This window comes from Nannospalax galili, unplaced genomic scaffold (genome assembly GCF_000622305.1).
Source record: "Nannospalax galili isolate Female #2095 unplaced genomic scaffold, S.galili_v1.0 scaffold321, whole genome shotgun sequence".
Taxonomy (NCBI): domain Eukaryota; kingdom Metazoa; phylum Chordata; class Mammalia; order Rodentia; family Spalacidae; genus Nannospalax; species Nannospalax galili.
Window position 1 is genome coordinate 3600987 of NW_008345972.1, and position 21636 is coordinate 3622622.

General features: G+C 46.4%; 1 protein-coding gene across 4 annotated transcripts; it reads right to left on the reverse strand.

Annotated features, from left to right (window-relative positions):
• Positions 1-1640: 1640 nt before the first annotated feature.
• Positions 1641-21390, reverse strand: Lrrc74b (leucine rich repeat containing 74B). 4 transcript variants are annotated; one of them, XM_008842254.3, is made up of 9 exons: positions 21191-21390; positions 20058-20200; positions 19534-19666; positions 18000-18206; positions 15309-15418; positions 14330-14445; positions 7184-7262; positions 5351-5446; positions 1641-3009 (listed from the first exon to the last, which is right to left on the reverse strand). In XM_008842254.3, the coding sequence occupies exons 1-9, from the start codon at positions 21330-21332 to the stop codon at positions 2863-2865; spliced, it is 1173 nt and encodes a 390-aa protein (XP_008840476.1). In that variant the 5' UTR covers positions 21333-21390; the 3' UTR covers positions 1641-2862. The 4 variants fall into 4 exon arrangements, with proteins under 4 accessions (XP_008840476.1, XP_008840479.1, XP_008840477.1 ...); XM_008842257.3 differs by lacking the exon at positions 18000-18206; XM_008842255.3 differs by lacking the exon at positions 5351-5446.
• Positions 21391-21636: the final 246 nt, after the last annotated feature.

Below are 21636 nucleotides of genomic sequence, written 5' to 3' on the forward strand. Positions count from 1 at the left end.
CCCATAATTTAAAATTTTTTAAAAATCACCAATACAGGGGCTGGAGAGGTGGCTCAGAGGTTAAGAGCACTGGCTGTTCTTGCAGAAGACTGGAGTTTGAATCCCAGCACCCACATGGTGGCTAACAACCATCAATAACTCCAGTTCCATGGCCTCCGACACCCTCTTCTGTCTTCAGTGGGCACTGTACAACAGGTGCACTTACACACATTGCAGGTATAACACTCATACACATAAAATAAAAATAAATAAAATCATCAATAAACCCATAACATAGAGATAAACATTATTTCAATAGTTTATCTTTTCCCTGTGTGTGTACAATTATACATTTTTATACACCTGAGATCAAACAATGTAATTTTTTTTGGTCTTTTTGAGACAGGGTCTTTCTGTAGCCCCAGCTGTCCTGGAGTTACTATGTAGACCAGGCTGGCCTTGAACTCACAGAGATCTGCCTGCCTCTGCCTCCCAAGTGCTGGGATCAAAGGCGTGCGCTACCATGCCCAGCTACAATGTAATTTTAAAATCACTTTCTTTAGATGTAATTCCCATACTATACAATTCATTCATTTAATATATGCAGTTCACTGAGAATTCCTAAGCTCAAGTCATCCTCCTGCTATGGCGCCTGAGTAGCTGGAACTACAGTTGTACACCACCTTTCCAGGCTTTACTATTATTATTAATTAAAAAAAATTTAGACTAAGTCTCATGTAGTCCAAACTGGCCTCGAACCCTTTATATAGGCAGGAATGACCTTGAACTCCTAATCTGTCTGCCTTTACCTCGAGTGCTGGGATTACAGGTGTTCACCTGAATGTGTGTGTGTGTGTGTGTGTGTGTGTGTGTGTACACGCTTACTCCATCTGTGCTGGAGCATGTGGAGGCCAGAGGTTGATGACTGGGAGACTTTCCTCAATTGCTTCTCCACCTTTTGAGATAGAGTTTCTCACTAGACTCACTGGCCAGCAAGCCCCCTGAATCTTCCTATCTCCACCCCTCCAAACTCTAGGGCTACAGGCACCCAGCATTTTATATGGGTTGTGTTCTTTACCCACTGCAACATTTTCCTCCACCACACTTTCTATTATTTAACTTTTGGTGGTAATGTCTCACTTACTTAGTTTTGGCTGGCCTGAAACTTGCTATAGAGATCAGGCTGGCCTTGAACTCACAGAGATCTTCCTTCCTCTCGAACTTACTTATTTTTCATTGTTTCACTAGGTACCCAGGCTTGTCTGGAACTCGTGATCCTCCTCCCTCACTCTCCTGAGTGCTGAGACTACAGGCATTTGCCACCACTCTATAGCCATCTCCCAGGCCTTTATTTAGTGTGGTACTTGAGCTGCACAGCATCACCACAATCAACTTCATACTTTTTAATAGTCTCAATAAGTAACCCATGTCCTGTAGCTGTGAATCCCTAACTTTTCCATCTCCCAAGCCCTAGGGAATGTGGAAACTACTGTCCTTATAGAATTGCCTAATCTGGACATTTCACAGAAAGAGAATAATACAATTTACGATCAGCTGACTAGCTTCTTTCATTCAGTGTTTTCAAGTTCCATCCATGTCTTGTGTATCAAAGCTTTTCTTTTTTTGAAAACAATTTTATTGAGATACAATTGACTCATTCTTTCAAAGTGTTGCATTTGCCTCAATTACTTTCATCATAGGAACAGTTGTACAACCATAACCATAATCAATTTTATAACATCACCCCAAATTTATTCCTTTTATTACCATATTATTAGTGTTTCATTATGTGGATATGCCAGTTGTGCTTATCCACTGGTAGCTCTTGGACATTCTGGATATTATTAGTAAGGCTGCCGTGAACATTCATATACAAGTTTCTGTGTGGATATGTCTTCATTTCATCTCATGTAAAACATGGATGGTGTTACTAGGTGCTGTGGCAATTCTGATTAGTCTTTTACGAAACTACTAGAGAAACTACCTGGTCCTGTTATTCGCAGCTGGAATTAATCATGCATTTTTTCATGAACTGCTCAATTCATGTTCTTTGACCATGTGACTTTTAATATTGGCAGAGCTCCAAATTTTAATTATCAGGAATTTATCTTATTTTCAGTTTTCATTGTTACAAACAGCTGGTTTCAGGGAACACCTTCAGGCACCAGTGTTTGTTTGGTACAGGGTCTTGCTGTGTAGCTCAGGCTGGTCTCAAAGCCACTATCCTTCTGCTTCAGCCTCCCAAGTTTTGGAATCACAGGGGTGTACCATCAGCTCTTTAGGAATCTTTTCTTTCTTTTTTCTTTTTATGAGACAGAGTCTTATGTATTCCTGACTAACCTCAAACTCAACTGTGTAGCAGAGGATGGCCTTGAACTTCTGATCCTTTTGCCTGTACTTCTGGAGTTCTAGGACTACAGTATGTATCATCATGCCCAGTGTATGTGGTGCTAGGGACTCGAACCCAGGGTTTTCTTCATGTTACCAACTGAGCTACATCCCCAGCCAGTTGGCACCAATCTTTCTATGCATCTCTGGTTATTCTGTAGCACAGACTAGTCAATCAACTGGACCAAAAAGTACAGGTGATTTTAAAGTACAGTGCATAATGAAAAGTTGCCTTCCAAAAATGATATGGCAGTTTGCCTTCTTGCAAGAGTCTGGGAATGCCACTTGCATACCTCATATGAACATGAACAACTGATGACAGGGACATCTTTGACCCTGTGTCCATCCAGTGTCATTCATGGTAGGGTTTTCTGTTATATGAGTGAATCCAGGTTATTGCAGGTGCCATACAGCAGAAAGGAAGACAGACATGTAATTCAAATGGGTAGCGATGTGACACAGAAGTTGAAATGGCTTTAGAGAAGAGATCCAAAGTCATTTAGGGACAGATGCTGGTGGGGATGGCTTGAAGGCTGGCAGCCACTCTTTATTTTTGAAAGCACCAGTCTTTATACAAAGTCCTGGAAGAATGACCTTCACTGAGCTAGCGAGTTCTTCGAACTCTCTGTTCACTTGGATATCCTAAGAAGAAACCGTTACAAGACAGTGACTATCACTTCCTGAGGACTTGGTTATTCTCATTTGCACATTCAGGTCTCAAAGCAGCTCCTTTGGGCAGTTTCTCTCCTGTGGCTGGCCATTTCATACATCCCAAACCACTATAGTAGGAGAGCAAAGGTACTCGAGAGGCCTTAGGGGCATGCTCTATTTCTTGATCTGGCTTAGTTACAGGGGTACATTCTGTTTGACATCTATATTTAATATGTGTGTCTTTTAATCCTTTTTTGTTTATTTTTGGCTTTTTGAGACAAGGTCTCATTGGACCATAGGCTGGTCTCAATCTCACTCTGTAGGTGATGCTGGCCTTGAGCTCCAGATCTTCTATCACCCAATTGCTGGGATTACAGGCCATATGCCATCATACTTGGCTCCTTAATTAAAAAAAAATAAAACAAAGGGATTGCAGGGCTGGAGAGGTGGCTCAGTGGTTAAGAGCACTGGCTGCTCTTGGGAAGAACCTAAGTTCCTAGCACCCACATAGTGGCTAACAGTCATCCTTAACTCCAGTTCCAAGGGATCCGACCAGCGCTATAAACTTACTTTTTTTAAAAGCTTTAAAAAAGTCAGTTAAGGGGCTGGAGAGATGGCTCAGTGATTAAGAACACTGGTTGTCCTTGCAGAAGATCCAGGTTCAAATCCCAGCACCCACATGGCAGCTAACAACTATCTGTAACTCCAGTCCCAGGGGATCCGACAGCCTCTTCTGACCTCCACGGGCATTGCACGACATGAGTGCACTTACCTACATGAAGGCAATACACTCATACACATAAAATAAAAATAATAAAATATTTAAAGTTTATAGCTCACCAGCACTATAGACTTATTCTTTTTAAAGACAAAGGGATGAAAGAGAAAAGTAGTACCGACAAGGCCTTTTCATGAGAGCCCTTTCTACAGAGCTGTCATCTCGCTCTACCCACTGAGCCATCTCCTCAGCCCTTATGGTTTTTTGGCGGTGTACATATGTGTTTGAGTCTGAATGTATGTGATATAGGTGTATATATGTGGTGTGTATTACATACACCTGTAGGCATGCACACCCATGTACACATGTGGAGGCTAGAGGAGGCCACTGGATGTCTGTCTCTGCCTCATTCCCTTAAGACAAGGTCTCACACTGATTCTGGAGTTGGGCTGTTGCCAGCAAGCCCCAGTGATCTTGTCTTTGTGTCCCACAGTGCTGGTGTTCCAGGCGTGTGTGGCCATGTCTGACTTTTTATGTGGGTGCTGGGGTTTCAAACTGAAGTATTCATGATTGCACAGCAAGCACTCTTACCCACTCTTATGGAGCCATCAACCCAGGCCCATATGTATAGTTTTTTGAGACAGGTCTCATGTACCCCAGGGTAGCTTCAATATGTAGCTGAGAATGACTTTGAACCTCTGATCCTCTTGTTTCTACCTGCTAAGTGCTAGGGTTACAGGAGTATACCACCATACCCAGCCTTTATTTTTCTGTATTAAAAAGCAAAATTCAGGGCCGGGCATGGTGGTGCATGCCTTTAATCCCAACACTTGGGAGGCAGAGGCAGGCGGATCTCGGTGAGTTTGAAGCCAGCCTGGTCCCTATAGCGAATCCAGGTCAGCTAGGGCTACAGGGAGACCCTGTCTCAAAAACAAAACAAAACAAAACAAAAAAGCAAAATTCAGGCTAGGCATGGTGATATATGCCCTTAATCCCAGCACTTGTGAGGCAGAGGCAGGTGGATCTCTGTGAGATTGAGGCCAACCTAGTCTACATAGTGAGTTCCAGGACAGCTGGTGCTACAGTGAGACCCTGCCTCAAAAAAAAAATGCTCCCAAACAAAAACAAACAAAAAATAGCAAGTTTCCAGGCAGGCCAGCACTAAATATTGAGACTCTATTGAAAAAAAAAGTTAAATTCAATGAAAAAGGGTCCTAGTTTCCCTCAAAGCCACCCCATCCATTTACAGGCAGGTAGGAGTATGAGGGAATGGGCTGGGGAAGGTGAGGGGAAGAGGCAGGCACCCTTCCAAATAATGAATCTGCAGATCTAAACCCAAAGAAAATAAACAACATGCCCAATCTCCATCTTGTCTCTTTCAGCCAATGAAGAATCTGAGCTGGGGTCTAAGGTGAGACCTTGGAGAATACTGACCCAGAGGGAAAGCAGACGGCCTCATGACCAACAGGCCTGGGTTGGAATGCTTATTCTGTTATCCAATGTATCTGAGAAGAGCATGTTATTCAACCCTTACTTCACTCCTCTGACATAGAGATGATAATAGCTCACAGAGCTGTTGGAAGATCAGAGATGAGGCTTACAAGAAACTCTTACAGAAAAGTCCAGCAGTTCTAGGGCAGACGATGTGTTGTTCCGGACAGATTTAAGGAGACCAAAGCAGCCTTCACTTCGAATGGGATTCCTGGAAACCTAAGAAAGATATTTACACTAGAGAATGGCATGGTGGTACATGCCCATAAGCCCAATATCCAGGAGGAAGAGGCAGGAGGATTAGGAGTCTACATAGGAAGTAAAGAGACCAGTCTAGCTGGGCATGGAGGCAGACATCTTTAGTCCCAGTATTTGAGAGGCATATCTCTGTGAGTTTGAGGTCAGCCTGGTTGACATAGCAAATTCCAGGCCAGCTGGGGCAACATGGAGACTGTCTCAAAAACAAACAAACAAACAAACAAACAGAGACCAGCCTAGGTTACACGAGACCTTGTCTCCAAAGAGTGATGATAGGACAGCAATAGGGAATTAGCGATAGAACAGACAGAAGCTGAACCCTGGGAAGACAGAGGGCAATGTGCATGGGACGGAGGGTTCCTCAGTTCTGATGACACGGCTAGGATGACTGCGCTGTCTCAGCTCAGCAGGCATGGCTTCAAGGGGCACAGTGCCCTGGGTGAGGGTGCTGCTAGGCTGGGGGTGAGAGGAAGAGTGCACCTCGCCCTGAAAGAGCTCTCCTGCTAGGCAGGAGGAGGAAATAGCACATATATTCCATGTGATAAGTTCAGTGAGAGATTGTATATCCACCCATGCAGGAGGACAGCTGAGTGTCACAGGAGAGGTAGACAGACTGGGTTTCAGAAGGAGCAGAAGGAAAGAAAGCAGAAGTGGAAGACAGAGCTATGTGTGCATGTGGAATCTGAGCAGCCTGAGATGAGAGCTGTGAACTTGGAAAAGGAGGGTTGGTAAAGCCCACATCATCTGTGATGTTCTCCAAGTATCAGAAGGGCAGGAAGAAGCAGAGCTGGGGAAACCAGGAAAACAGGACCCAAGGAGAGGATGTGAGAAGAGGGAAGAGCTAGTAAGGAACTCTCTGGAGAAGATCTGGGGAGAGGAATAGTGAGTTTTGGGCCCTGGTTTCTGCTTGGCTCCCCCCACCAAGAAGCAACTCTAAGAAGGAGGTGATACTTCCAGGTAGGACCCTGGGGCTCATTGTGATTTGGGGGTTATGTAGCTGATGGCTAGGAATGTGGATCCAAGCTTGAAACACGTCTTGGTTCCTGTGGGGCAGAATGTGGAATTGCTAATGAGAGAAGCTTGGGTGGGAAGTTAAGGACCAGGCAGAGCCAGGTGCACCCCATGTCTCCGACTGGAGATACTGCCCCCTGGCACATGTTGGTACAGCTGCCTACTGAGACCCATTCTCTTTCACCTGGCTCCTTCCCTGTTGTCCTTGCTGTCAGCGCTGCTCAATGACCCCTTTACTACCTGTAAACCTGGAGGAAGGGAGCTCTTGCTGGGTACAAAAGGCATCAGGTATGTCTGAATGTGGCCAGTTGGTACCCCTGAACTGACCTGAGTTCAAGCAAGGCCAGAAGAAGCAGGGGAGAAGATAAAAGCAAAGTGAGGGGTGCTCTGGCTGCCTTGTATGCTACAGAACTCCTTGGTGGGGGCAGGAAAAGGGGCAGCAAGGAGAGAACAGCTGGGAGAAGTGTGGAAAGTGTGAGCCTAAAGCTCAGCATGGGTCAGGCTGGGGGTGGGAAGTTCAATGGCAAGGTGGGAAGTGGTCACAAGAAACTAGGAGCCCCCCCTCCCAGAGATCTCCCATCTGGGCTCTGGTGCCCAATTGTGGTAAGGGGTTGGTGGGGTAAAGACCCATGTGAAGAGACACAGGGCTAGCTATGCTAGGGCCTCCCCTAGTAGCCTTGAACTTACAATAAGAATCTTCAGTGTCTGGTTGACCTGGAGGCCCAGCCCCAACCTCAGGGCTCCTACCCTGGAGATTCGGTTGTTGCTGCAACAAGAAAGACACAGACATCCATCACAGTTAAAATGTGAAATATGGGGCTGGAGAGGTGGCTCAGCGGTTAAGAGCACTGACTGCTCTTGCAGAGGACCTGGGTTCGATTCCCAGAACCCACATGGCGGCTATGAACTGTCCTTAACTCCAGTTCCAGGGGAACCTGAAGCCCTCTTCTGACCTCTGTGGCATTGCATGACACGGGTGCACTCACATACATGCAGGCAATACACTCATACACATAAAATTAATTTAAAAAAGTGAAATAAGGGGCTGGAGAGATGGCTCAGTGGTTAAGAGCACTGGCTGTTCTTGTACAGGACCTGAGTTCAGTTCCCAGCACCCACATGGTGGCTAACCACTATCCACAACTCCAGTTCTAGGGGATCCAATATTCTCTTCTGGTTTCTGTCGGCATTGCACACACGTGGTGCACCTACATACAGGCAGGTAAAACATACATAAAAATAACTTTTGGGGCTGGAGAGATGGCTCAGCAGTTAAGAGCTTTGACTGGTCTTACAGAGGACTGGGCTTTGATTCCCAGCACCCACATAGCAGCTAACAACTGTCTGTCACTCCAGTTCCAGGGGATCTAATGCCCTCTTCTCACGCTGCATGGGTATTGCACGTCACAGGTACACTTACCTACATGCAGGCAATACACTCATACACATAAAATAAAAATAATAAATAAAATATTTAAAGTACTTAGTTATCATTTAAAAATTAGTAACTTCTTTAGAAATGTGAAATAGGTGTTGGGGAGATGGCTCAGTAGTTAAGAACACTGGTTGTTCTAGCTGAGGACCTGAGTTTGATTCCCAGCACCCACATGACTGACAACCATCCATAACTCCAGTTCCAGGGGATCTGATGCTCTCTTCTGATCTCTGCGAGCATTGCAGGACATGGGTGCACCTACCTACATGTAGACATTACACTTATACACATAAAATAAAAATAATATATATATATATAAATGTGAAATAAGGGTCTGGAGAGATGAGTCAGCAGTTAAGAGCACTGGCTGTCTTGCAGAGGACCCAGGTTTGGTTCCCAGCACCCACAAGGCAACTAACAACCATCTGTAACTCCCATTCTAGGGGATCCAATGCCCTCTTCTGACTTCCAAGGGCACTGCATGACACTTACATACATGTAGGCAGTACATTCATGCACATAAAAGAAAATTAATATCATATTTGTTCTAGTTTGTTTCTCTATTGCTGTGACAAAATACTCTGATCCATACCAACTTGGAGAGGAAAGGGTTTATTTGGCTTATATCTCCCAGGTCACAGTTCATCACTGAGGGAGCCCAAGGTAGGAGCTCAGGGCAGGAACCTGGAGGGAGGAGCTGAAGCACAGGCCATGTAGGAACACTGCTTACTGGCTTGCTCCTCTGGCCCATGATCAGCCTGCTTTCTTATACAATACAGAACCTGCCCAGGTGTGGCACTGCCCACAGTGGGTTGGGTCCTCCCACATCACTCAAATGACCTGTGGACATGGCCACAAGTCAGTCCAATGGAGAAAATACCCCAATTGAGGCTCCCTCTACCCAGGTATGTCAAGTTGACAACTAAAGCTGTCCAGCACAATATTTTTTTAAAAAATAAAAAATGTGAAATAAACCTAGGTGCCCTGTATTAGTTGTTTTTATTTTGCTGTGATAAAACACTATGACTAAGGTAACTTATAGAAGAAGAGTTTATTGGGCTAGGGTTCCAGAGAGTTAAGAATCCCTCATGTCAGGAGGTGGCATGGCAGGAGGCAGCCAGAGTAGAAAGCCCATATCTTCAAGTACACACAGAAAGCAGAGAGAGCAAAACTGAAAAATGGGCCGATGAACTCTTAAAGTCTACCTGTTTCTCGCAGGATGGCCACACCTCCTAAACATCCACAAACAGCATCACCAGTTGGGGCCACAGATTCAAATACTTGGAGCCTATGGGGGAAACATTCTCATGATGAATGCATAAGGAAAATGCAGTGTGTATGCACACACAATAGTCTATTAAGCCATAAAGAAGGAACACTGCCTCCTGCAGCAAATGGATGAAACAGGAGGACATCATGTTCAGTGAAATCAGTAGACACAGAAAGACAAAAACAAGTTTTCTCTCATGTGTAGATACTAACAACAGCAAAATCAACCTTAAAAATATAATAGTGACAACCAGAAATTGGGAAGGATGTGAAGAGGAAGAAGGTATAAAAAGGGAAGCCAGGGGCTGGGGAGATGCTCAGTAGTTAAGAGTACTGGCTGCTCTTGCAGAGGACCCAGGTTCGAGTCCCAGCACCCACACAACAGCTAACAACAGTCTGTAACTCCAGTTCCAGGGAAATTGATGCCTTCTGACCACAACACACTTACATACATACAGGCAATACACTCATACACATAAAATAAAAATAATAAATAAAATATTTTTTTGTCTTTTTTGAGACAGGGACTCATTGTAGCCCCAGCTGGCCTCGAACTCACTATGTAGACCAGGCTGGCCTCGAACTCACAAAGATCCGCCTGCCTCTGCCTCCCAAGGGCTGGGATCAAAGGCGTGCACCACCACGCCTGGCAAAATATTTTTTTAATAAAGAAAAAAGACATTCATCTTACAGCTTTCTGGGCTCAGTGCTCCAGAGTCCCTCCTGGAGCTGCTATTGTATCAAGCAGGTTGAGCTTCACAGTAACCCCCCCCATTCATGCCCAGGTCCCACTCAATGTCTAAAAGGTGGATATGCTACTGCCTCGTGAGTGGCAAGCACACCTAGAGTATCCCTTCCCCCTGGTGGCTCCTCGGCCCAACAAGCTCAGCAGATGCTCCACGTGTTTTTGTGACAGCTGGCAACCCATACCTGTTCTGCTCTGGGCCCAGCTCCCTGTCCAGCTCTCGTCCTCCTCCTCTAGGTCTTTGTCTCTGAAATCAATCATACATAGTTCTTTCTGACTTTTTCTCCCTCCTTTTTCTCCTCCTCTATTTTTTTTAAAGACAGAGACTCATGTATCCCAGGCTAGCCTTTAACTTCCTATGTAGCTGAGGATGACCTTGAGCTTTTGATTTTTCTGTCTCCACCACCTCAAGTGTTAGAATCACAAATGTGGAAGATTTTGTTCCTTTAGATTGGAAAAGTTATTGAGTGTTGTGGGTGGAACTGAATGGACAGTTCTCATGGGAGCTTGGAAGTTAGAAATGCTGAGAAAACATGGACAGTGGAGGCCCAGATCACATTTCAGATAGAAACAAAGACTGTCATTAATTGGACTAGGGACTATTCATGTGATATTTTATATAGGAATTTGTGTGTGCTGATCAGGCTGGGGCTGAAGAGTCCGCTGTGATTGATAATCGCCCAGCACCACTAAGGTGAAACCTCCTGTGCTTCACTGGGACAGCAGGAAAGCATTTCCTCAGGGTCAGAGTACAGAAGCTGATCCAAGGGGACCAGGCTACATTTCAAGCTGGCAGAACCTGGCAATGTCATAAACACTGTCCATGTGGTACTGGTTTTGAAGGTCTGGAAGATGAAAGATTGAAGGGGTCATCGAGAGTAGCTGAGGCCTGGCCCCTTATGTTATGGTTAGAGTCCTGTGAGGGGCCCTGAGAGACCATTGGTGAAGGTGAGGCCTCAGATGCAATGGAGACCTGAGGATACTGGAGATGTTAGGATATCTGCCAAGGAGAGTTGCAGGTGTGAATGGAGTCAGCCTAAGAAGTAAGTTGTGTGTGCTATCGATGGTACAGATGGAGAGGTGGGGCTGCCTAAGTCCTTCACAGCCCAGGAGATTACAAATCTCAGATGTTGGACACTGAGCTACAAGATTGGATTTATACTGCTGGATTTGGGGTTTGCTTAGGTATGGTTGCTTTTATGCCCAGATTTGTCCCTTTTGGAAGAAGAATGTTTAAATATGTAATTTGCTTTTGATTTTTAAAGAACCCACAGTTTAGAGACTAAGGATTTTAAAATATTTTTTTCTTATTTTTTACATATTATTTTTATTTTATATGTATGAGTGTATTGCCTGAATATATGTAAATGCACTCCTGTCATGCAATGCCCACAGAGGTCAGAAGAGGGCGCCAGATCCCCCTGAAACTGGAGTTATGAATAGTTAGCAGCCATATGGGGGGGCTGGGAATCAAATCCAGATCCTCTGCAAGAGCAGCCAGTGCTCTTAACTGCGGAGCCATCTCTCCAACCCCCCCTCCTTTTTTTTTTTTTTAATTATGTGTGAGTACAGGTACCAGAGGAGTCCGAAGAGGCCTTCAGATCCCTTGGAGCTGGAGATGTAGGTGGTTGTGAACTGCCCAGTGGGGGTGCTAGGAACCAAACTAGGTTCTTTGGAAGAGCATTAAGCGCTGCTAATCTCTGAGCCATCTCTCCATCCCCAAGAGATTTTGGTTTGGTTTGGTTTTTTTCCCCAGAGTTGAGGACTGAATCCAGGGCCTTGTGCTTGCTAGGCAAATGCTCTATCACTGAGCTAAATCCCCAACCCCGAGATTTTGGTTTTTTAAAAAAAGTTATTTATAGCCAGGCCTGGTGGCTCATGCCTTTAGTTCCCCCTTGGAACTGGAGTTATAAACGATTGTTAGCCACCATGTGGCTACTGGGAACCTAACCTAGTCCTCTGCTAGCACAGTTAGTGTTCTTAACCCCTGAGCCATCTCTCCAATCCCAGGTTTGGGATTTTTAAAAAATATTTTGGGGGCTAGAGAGATGGCTCGGCAGTTAAGAACACTGACTGTTCTTGCAGAAGACCTGGGTTTGAATCCCAGCACCCACATGGCAGCTAACAGCTGTCTGTAACTCCAGTTCCAGGGGATCTGACAGCCTCTTCTGTCTTCCGCAGGCATTGCATGACACAAGTGCACTTACCTACACACATACACATAAAATAAAATAAATAAAATATTTTTAAAAAATTTGTCACCAGGTGTGGTGGTGCACGCCTTTAGGCAGATGGATCGCTGTGAGTTCAAGGCTAGCCTGGTCTACATAGAGAGTTCAGCTCAGCTGGGACTACAGGGAGACTGTCTCAAAAAGACAAAAAAAAAATTTTTTATTTTTTATTTATTTTTTGGTCTTTTTGAGACAGGGTCTTCCTGTAGTCCCAGCTAGCCTAGAACTCACTATGTAGACCACACAGGCCTTGAACTCACAGAGATCTGCCTGCCTCTGCCTCCCAAGTGCTGGGACTACAGGCATGCACCACCATGCCCGGCTCTCCTTTTTAAAATGTATTTTGTTCTATGAAATTCAATGTTTATGCATAAGTATATTGCCTGCATATAGGTAGGTGCACCTGTGTTGTTCAATGCCTGTGGAGGTCAGAAGAAGGCATTGGATCCCCTAGAACTGGAGTTACTGATGATTGTTAGCTGCCATGGGGATGCTGGGAACCAAACCCCTGTCCTCTGCAAGAGCAGCCAGTGCTCTTAACTGCTGAGCCATCTCTCCAGCCCCAGATTTTGGATTTGTAAAGAGATTTTGGACTTCAAAGAGACCTTGTTCTTTTTTTTTTTTTTTTTGGTCTTTTTTGAAACAGGGTCTCCCTGTAGCCCCAGCTGTCCTGGAACTTGCTATGTAGACCAGGCTAGCCTTGAACTCACAGAGATCCGCCTGCCTCTGCCTCCAAAGTGCTGGGATTAAAGGCGTGCGCCACCACACCCGGCTGAGACCTTGTACTTTTAAAGTGTTGAAAATACATTTTTTGCTTGATGTCTGTGACCAAATTTTGCCCTGAGTCCAGGCAAGGGTTTCACTATATAGCCCTGTTGGCCTGCAGCTCCCTATGTAGACCAAGCTGGCCTTAAGCTGAAAGAGATCGGCCTGCCTTTGCCTCACAAGTGATGGGATTGAAAGCAGGTACCACTATGCCAGCATGTGTTGGAATTTTTGAGGACTATATTTTATATCATAAAATAAACATGAAGGGTTAGTGAGATGGCTCAGATGCTCTTGTAGTGAACCTGGGTTCAGTACATAGCACATAGCTCCAGGATATTCAACACCTTCTGGCTTCCATGAGCCTTGCATGCACATACATGCAGGCAATGCATACACATAAACTTCAAATAAATAAATCTTTATCTTTTTTTTTTTTTTTGGTCTTTTTGAGACAAGGTCTCCTTGTAGTCTCACTACATAGACCAGGCTGGCCTTGAACTCACAAAGATCCACCTGCCTCTGCCTCCCAAGTGCTGGGATTAAAGACATGTGCCACCACACCCAGCTAAAAATTTTTTCAAAAGTAAATAAATAAATAAATAAATAATAAATAAATAAATAAATAAATAAATAAATAAAAAAAATAAGAGACCTTGGGACAAAGGATAGAAAGTTATGACTTAAAGTCATATATTTGTGTATCAAGTTGACAAGGGATGGATTGTGCTGGTTAGTTTTTATTATCAACGTGACACAACTTACAATTACCTGGAAGAGAGTCTTAATGAGGAATTATCTAGATCAGGTTGGCCTGTTAACATGTCTGTAAGGGATTATCTTGATTGTGAATTGCTGTAGGAGGACCAACAGTGAATGTGGGTGGCACCAGTTCACGGGCTGGACCCTGAACTGTGTAAGAGGAGAAGGCTAGCTGAATCCGCGGCAAGGTTGCAACCAGGCTGCATGGGGGCATTCGTTCCTCTCTGCTCTTGACTGTAGATGTGAACTGACTAGCTGCTCAAGTTCCTGACTTGACTTCCCCAAAATGATGGATTGTAACCTGAGTTGTAAGCTGGATAAACACTTCCTCCCCTGAAGTTGCTTTTTGGTCAGAGTGTTTTATCACAACAATAGAAATGAAATTAGAAAACAGGCATGCAGCACCACTCCTGCTTTATGTGATGGGAAATGAAACGCACAGCCCCATGCATGCTAGACAAGTACTCCACCAACTGAGCACATCCTCAGGTCCCAAGCAATGACCTTGAGAGAGATGAACAGAGCTGAGTGCTCTGAGATTGTGGCTCAAACCATATTCAAGGTACACAGTGAATAGCAGCCAGATCACTGTGTCCAGCCCAAAGGGCAGCACCTTTGTTTCTTACCTCATGTTTAGTTCCTCCAACACATTGTTGGCTTTAAGGGCCTCACCCACTGCGGAGGCTCCGGGGTCTCCAAAGCCATTATAAGAGATGTCTAGAATTTTTAGGAATATATTTGCCTAGAACACAAAGAGCAAAGCCGCAAGTCCACATTTGATGGTGCAGAAAGCAGCATGGTCACAACCTGAGAGTGCAAGGAGGCTTGATCAAAGACAAAGGACAGAGGGCAGAGATCCTGGGACAAAGTGAATTTTGAGTACTATTAGCTATCAGGCCAACAGTGAGCAGTAGGGCCAAATAGCCTGAAGCACAGCAGAGGATGCTAGGTAAGGGTGTAAATGATCCTCAGAGATGAGGTGGGGTGGTCAAATGATCCTCAGATGAGGTGGGGGAGCTTCTGAGGCAGGCACCCTGGGGCACAGAGAAACCCCAGGGGCCCAGGAGCCTGGTGACAGGCTGATGAATGAAGCCTCCCAAGAGACTATGATGGGGAGAAAGGTGAATACTTTGACCTGTCCCCTTCTGAGACAGGTCCTCCAGTAATCAGTCCCTGTAAGAGGGCAAGGCAGTAACTGTCATTTTCCTAAGGTAGGTTCCACAAATTCAGTTGCCTTTGGAGTCAATGAAGATGCTTCATGGTACTCTGGTAGGGCTTGAATCATCTATTCCAAAGACCTATGAATTATAGCATGCAAGGAAGCAGATGAGAGGGTGTCAGGAAAGCATCTATGGACTGTTAACAGTAATATCACCAGACTGTACAGATGTCCCCTCTATCAGCTGAATGTGAATGTCTGGAGAAGGCACTTGGCATCCATCTGTGGATTCTTCAGGAAATGACATAAGAGTTAGTGTAGTGTGTTGTCAATAAGTGGGGCTAGAAAAATTCATTTCTGAGGTACTGGAAAGTCAAAAAGCTGGCTCAGGGAAGACTTGCCCCAAAGAACAGGCTCCGAGGGCTGACTGGGCAAGGGTCTCATACCTCTAGGCTCCTGGCAAGTACAACAGCTCCTGGGCCTCGGAGGTGATTCCAGCTCAGGTTAAGCTCTGTGAGGCCTGTGTTTTCTGCCAGGGCTGGTCCAAGTGTCTCTCCTGTAGAAACACCAAGAGATCTTCTTATTCACTCTGCTAACTTCTCCAAAAACTGATTGATGTTGATGCTCACTATGTGCCAGAGATTCTGCTGGGCAGGAGGATCACAGAATCCAGCATATGCTTGTATTGTATTGCCTGCAAGGAGAAAGAGAGAGACAGAGATGAGAGGGAGAAAGAGAGAGAGAGAGAGAGAGAGAGAGAGAGAGAGAGAAAGAAAGAAAGAAAGAAAGAAAGAAAGAAAGAAAGAAAGAAAGAAAGACTTTTTCTGTAGCCCAGTCAGGCTGGAACTCACTCTGTCACCCAGGCTAGTCTTGAGCTCCAGATCTTTCTGTTACCACTTCCCTCATGCTGACAATAGAAGCCACTATGCCTGGCAAGGAATCCACATGTAATTGGGAAGATATAAGTTCAAATTAATGAGATTCCGGCTACTTTAAACTACAAACAGAAATGGGCAGAGACATGGTGGTAGTGTTGGTGGGGTCAGGAAGTAAGAACCAAGCAGGTAACCCAGAACTGAGAAACTCCCCACACCTATATGCATGCATGATGGACAGCAAAGGAGAAAAACAGCTGAGCTGATGCCTGTGGAAACATACTGAGGTCTGGGGCCAGGGGAAGGAGAGGAAGGAAGATGGTGCAATGAAGTAGGGAGCAACTGGCACTTGAGAGAGGCTGAAAGGCCTTGAATGCTAAGCCAAGGAGTTTAGGTGCTACTATATATGTGGTCAAGGAGGTAGGCAGTGCTGTAAGAGCCATAAAGCTGGAATTAGCATTTCAGCAAGATTTCTACAACTGGTAGGTATCAGCAGAGATTCAGCCCTCCATGTCTGCCATAGCTGTGGTAGAGAAGATGCAAGAGTGATAGCAAAAGAAAACAGGTGAAAACTCCAACAGATATCTAGCACGTAAAATGGGCTGAGCCACACACCCCAGCCAGCTTTCCATTCTGTCAGCACTAGCCAGACTGATTTTCTGACAGTTCTCCAGTCCCAGCTCTGTTCATGCCACACTCTGGTTCTCCATGTTAGTGCCCCCTATTCACCTGACCAACAGGTTCTCAGCCTCCTAACCTGGGTTGGAATACTCAGGAAACCTTACCTATCTGGTCAGCCTAGGCTTAGTCCTCTTAGAACCCATGGTCACTGTCTTTCCACCTTTCCATGATAGTGCAGTCTTGTAACTCTTTATAGGCCTCCCTAGCTCTGAACTGACTCTGTCTGATCTCTGTGCCCAGCTTGCAGTCCCTTAGAGATTAAAATTTGGCCCATTTCCATGGTCTTAGGTCTAGTAAGCCATGTTTGAAGAAGTGCTCATAGAAGCCGGGTGTGGTGGCACATACCTGTAATCCCTGCACACAGAAGGCTGAGGCAGGAGTATAGGGAGTTCAAGGCCAGCCTGCACTCCACAGTGAAATCCAAGTTATCCTGGGCTACATGATGAGACCTTCTCTAAAAAACCAAACTGAACTAAACCAAACAAAGGAAATACACAGGGATGGGAGGAAATCCCAAAGGACTGAGTGCTCCCAGACCCCCACCCCCCACCTGCTCTGTTAGAAACTCAGCAGGGGACACGTTTAGCACCTTGGAGAGCTCCCTGTGCCAACGTGAAAGTTCTGAGAACTGCCTCTCTCAACTGGGGCTCAGGGACTCGCACTGGCTCTTATACTTCTAGGTTCTCAGATACAGGAACTTCCACTTTCCCTAGACACTTCTAGGAATAGGATGGGAGAACAGTGGTCCTCTGGGCCCTTCTTTGCTGAACAGCTGGAGGGTGAGGTTCTTTGTTCTACTTGTCTGTCATGACAAAGCTGTCTCCCTGACACTTCAACCATCCTGTGTGCACATGTAGGTGGGTTCTCCATTGCCATGGATCACGGAGGACTCAGACTCAAGCCCCTTCACCCCAGAGTCAGGTATAACCTCAGGTCCCCATGGGGAAGTCAAACAGTCTAGCTGAGTCTGTCCTTTTCCCAAACCCTAATGTTCCTCCCTGTGTACCCTATACATACATATCAGCTTAAATATCTCCTCTAAAGTAAGAAGTCACTATTCTTTCCTAGAACTATACATTGTTTCTTTGGGAGCACCAACAGTTAGTGAGAATTAGCTTGTTAGCATGTGTTTCTTTTTTTATTAAAAAAATTGATGTGTATGAGTGTTTGCATGCATGTATTTAAGTGCACCCATGTGTGTAATGCCCATGGAGGCCAGAAGAGGGCATCAGATCCCCTAGAACTGGAGTTATAGACAGTTCTTAGCCTTCATGTGGGTAATTGGAAACTGAACCCGGCTCCCCTGTGAGAGCAACAAATGCTCTTAACTGCCACTCCAGCCCCAGCATGTGTTTCTTGAAGTCAAGAATTTTGTTTTATTCACAGATAGATCCCTACAGCAGAGGAATGTGTGGCTGAATGGAGGAGTGGCTAAGGGAAGTGTGGGGACCAAAAAAGCCAGGATATTCTTTGGCAGATGCTGGGTGTGGCTAAACCAGATCCCACTTCCCCATTCCCTGTCAACAGAGGGCAAAGTGTGCTAATGCCTTATGCCCCATGACTGCCCAGACCAGCTGTTACCTGCCAGGTCGTTCAGTTGGTTATAGCTGAGGTCTAGGGATTTCAGACCTGTGTGAACCATCAGGAGATCAGCAAGGTGCTGGGCTGCCTGTTCTTCCAGGTCATTCCCTGCCAGTTGCATCTTCTGCACAGCTGGGTTCAAGGCAAGGGCTCTACAGATGGCCTGGAACCCTGCCACTCCAAGCTTGTTCTCTGACAGGTCCACATCTGGCAACAGCATCACTTCTTGGTCAGTGGGATATGAAGCCAGGCCTCATCCTCTTTCACTCCCCTCTAGCTCATAAACCTCCAGGTCTGAAGCAAAGGAATGGGGTTTGCAATTTGATTGTCCTGGGGTGCCAGGGTGTCAGTTTTGCCATCCATTGGCTGGGTTCTCTTGGGGCTCTGGCCTCCCCATTCCATGATTCTTTGGTGAGAACACTGTGGTAGAAAGTCCACCCTGTTGACTGGAGCCTGGTACAATATAACCCACCCACAAGAGGCCCTGTCTGCTGTACAGCCCCAGCTGCCCTGGAACTCACTATGTAGACCAGGCTGGCCTTGAACTCACAGAGATCCACCTGCCTCTACCTCCAAAGTGCTGGGATTAAAGGGGTGCACCACCATGCCTGGCTATTTTTTTATTTTATGTGTATGAATGTATTGCCTGCATGTATATAAGTACACCCATATTGTGCAATGCCCATGGAGGTCAGAAGAGGATGTTGGATTCCCCTGGAACTGAAGTTATGGACAGTTGTTAGCTGCCATGTGGGTGCTGGGAATTGAACCTGGGTCCTCTACAAGAGCAGCCAGTGCTCTAACCAATGAGCCATCTCTCCAGCCCTACTTGTTTTTTTTTGGTTTTTTTTTTTTCTGTCTTTTTGAGACAGGGTCTCCCTGTAGCCCCAGCTGTCCTGGAACGCACTGTGTAGATCAGGCTGGCCTTGAACTCACAGAGATCCTCCTGCCTCTGCCTTCCAAGGGCTGGGATTAAAGGCATGTGCCACCACACCCGGCCCCCAGCCCCTACTTTTGTAGTTTCATTTTATATTAGCCATAGCCCCAAGGGCTAAGTGGTGCTGATGGGGTCATTTCACAGACTGAAAACAGGATCAGCAAGGTTATGTTGCTTGTCCAAGTCAGCCCATGCTTGACAGGCAAAGCTGGCATTTGGATGCAATGTCACTGAACTCCTACCTTGCCCTTCCAGTTCTTGCATGGTACAGCCCTTGCTTCGCTGGGTTGAGGACTCTCCCACCCTTCATTCAGGCACTAGGAGTCTACTATGTCCCTCGGGGGAGTAGAACTGGCCAGGGGATAAAAGAGTGATAGCAGTGGGGTGGGTCAGGGCAAAAGCACCATTCACCATTGGCTGCACCAATGACTAAACCCCCAGAAAGTCAAATCTTGCTCCATTTGTTTCACCCATGATGAAGACCTTCTCTATCTCCCAGCAACACCTCAAGTGAGAGACCTGGTGAGGGAAGCATTTCTTTGATGAAAGAGGGGACCCAAGCCTGCCTGCTGCCAGACTTAGAAAGTCAGCACCCACCAGAGATACTGCTGTTCTTACTCAGGACATCTGCCAGAGCCTCTGCCCCGGTCCCAAAGAGCCCATTGTCCCGAAGATCCAGACGCTTGATGTAGGGATTGGAGGTCAAGGTGGAAACCAAAGCCTGGGCCCCCTGGAACAAAGCAGAGAGACCTGAGGGATAGAGGGACTCAGGAGCCACAGGGGCTTGGTCCTTCCCAGGGCCCAGACACAGGTGACTATTACCTCAGTTTACCTTCTTGGAGCTTAGTCTACTTGATGTTCTCCCGCACCCCCCAGGAAATAGCTGCTTCTCCCTCTAGGCACCACTCAGATCTACCTCCTGAAGACTTCTCTTACTGTCCAGCAACTCCCAGTCCTTATCTCTGTCACAGCTTCCATTCTGTCCCCCAGGACTGAGAGATGGGACATGTCAGTCACAGAGATAGGCTGTGAGTTAGTGAGATAGATTCATGGGCAGGCATGGCCACTGTCTCCCACGTCCTTCCTGTCCAAGCCTGACTCCAATGTCCCTTCACAGGTACCTGGGGCCCCAGACCACGGTGGCGAAGGTTCAATTCGGAGGCACTTGCTTGGCGCAGAAAACAGGAAACTGGCACAACACTATGGGCCTGGCAAGACTCCAGGTACAGGGTATCCCTGATCAGTTCTCCAAGCCCATGGGTACCTAGCAGGACAAGAGGACAAATGTGGAACTCTTTGTTGACACAGCATCCATCCCCTGTCCTCCCCTCCTTTCTTCCTGTGCTAATGGACTACTATGCTCATATTCCAGCTGAGGATCTCAAAGCTCAAAGAAAACAAATCCTTTCCCCAAGGCCCCCAAGCTAGTCAGGGCCAAAAGGAGCACTTGCCTAATGCTGATGTGTTCACTGGCCCTGCCTCACACCTCCAGGTGTCACTGATCATAATGTTTCCCCCTCAGCTTGCTAGCTGAGGATAATCTTGAACTTCTGATCCTCCTGCCTCTACCTCCCCAGTTTGTCTGAAGCTTGCTAGCTGAGGATAATCTTGAACTTCTGATCCTCCTGCCTCTACCTCTCAAGTGCTGGGATTACAAGCATGTATCATCACTGTTTATGTAGTGCTAGGGATCAAACCCAGGGCTTTTTGCATGCTAGGCAGGTACTCTATCAACTGAGTTACATTCCTAGCTCACAGACCACGACATCTATGAACACTTTACAGGGAGAGGAGTCTGAAACAATTCTAAATCCAATACATTCATTAGCTAAGTTTTACCTGTGGGCTGGGACACCCAGCCTTGAACCCATTTGAAGTGTGACACCACTGTTCTAAATGTTGGAACTCATCATACCTCCAAGAGGGCATGGGGCTTGAAGGGTTGCCAGTCACCTTAAATGCAACTCACAAAGGGGTGCAGTCCTGGACTACAGAGATGGTTCAGCAGTTAAGAACACTTACTACTTTTGCAGAGGACCTGGATTCGGTTCCAGCACCCATCTCCCTGGGAAACTTCAGGTATGTGGTGCACAAAAATTCATGCACATATACATAAAATAAATAAATCAATAAATCGTTTCTTAAAGGATGCATTCCCGTTCCGGCTCATCTCCTTCCACCCTTGTGGGAGGAGCCCCCAAAGTGAGGAGTACAGCCTAGCCCCCGCCCCCCCGCAGGGGGCATGGAGAAACACCTTCTGTTTCCAGGTCGGAGTCCGAATCTGTGGTCCAGTAGTTCCCGGCCTCCAGGACCTCTGCTGGACGCTCAGTGACCATTGCTTCTTCCTTCCGATCTTCATTCTTCGTAGACTCCACGCAGGGGCCCTTCATGAACATACAATCCCCGCTTCCCAGTCGCGGATACTGAGGCTGAGATAGCACTGCTCACCGCCCAGAAAGCAACCCAGGGATGTGGGAGGGCCCTCTGGCCACGCTGACCAATCAAATATGACCTATGGACTACAGGCAGTCGCTGGAGCCAGTAGCGAGTCCTCCAGCCCCTCCGGAGGTCGCCGGGGAAACCGGGTGCTGTTTGTTGCTGCGGAAACACAACTGGCCTAGGTTGACCTTGAGCAGGTTGCTCTTCTGCGCAGAGTACTTCAGGTCGTCATACACAGGGCTGGGCACCTTGTTCATACTT

Excerpts from the sequence above, each read along its gene's own strand:
- Lrrc74b (XM_008842254.3), bottom strand. The coding sequence starts at position 21,332 with ATGTTCATGAAGGGCCCCTGCGTGGAGTCTACGAAGAATGAAGATCGG. Across the intron at positions 18,207-19,533 it reads TAAGAACAGCAGTATCTCTG|ATGTGGACCTGTCAGAGAAC; the intron begins GTGGGTGCTGAC and ends TGCTGTTGCCAG. Across the intron at positions 14,446-15,308 it reads TACTTGCCAGGAGCCTAGAG|GCAAATATATTCCTAAAAAT; the intron begins GTATGAGACCCT and ends TTTGTGTTCTAG.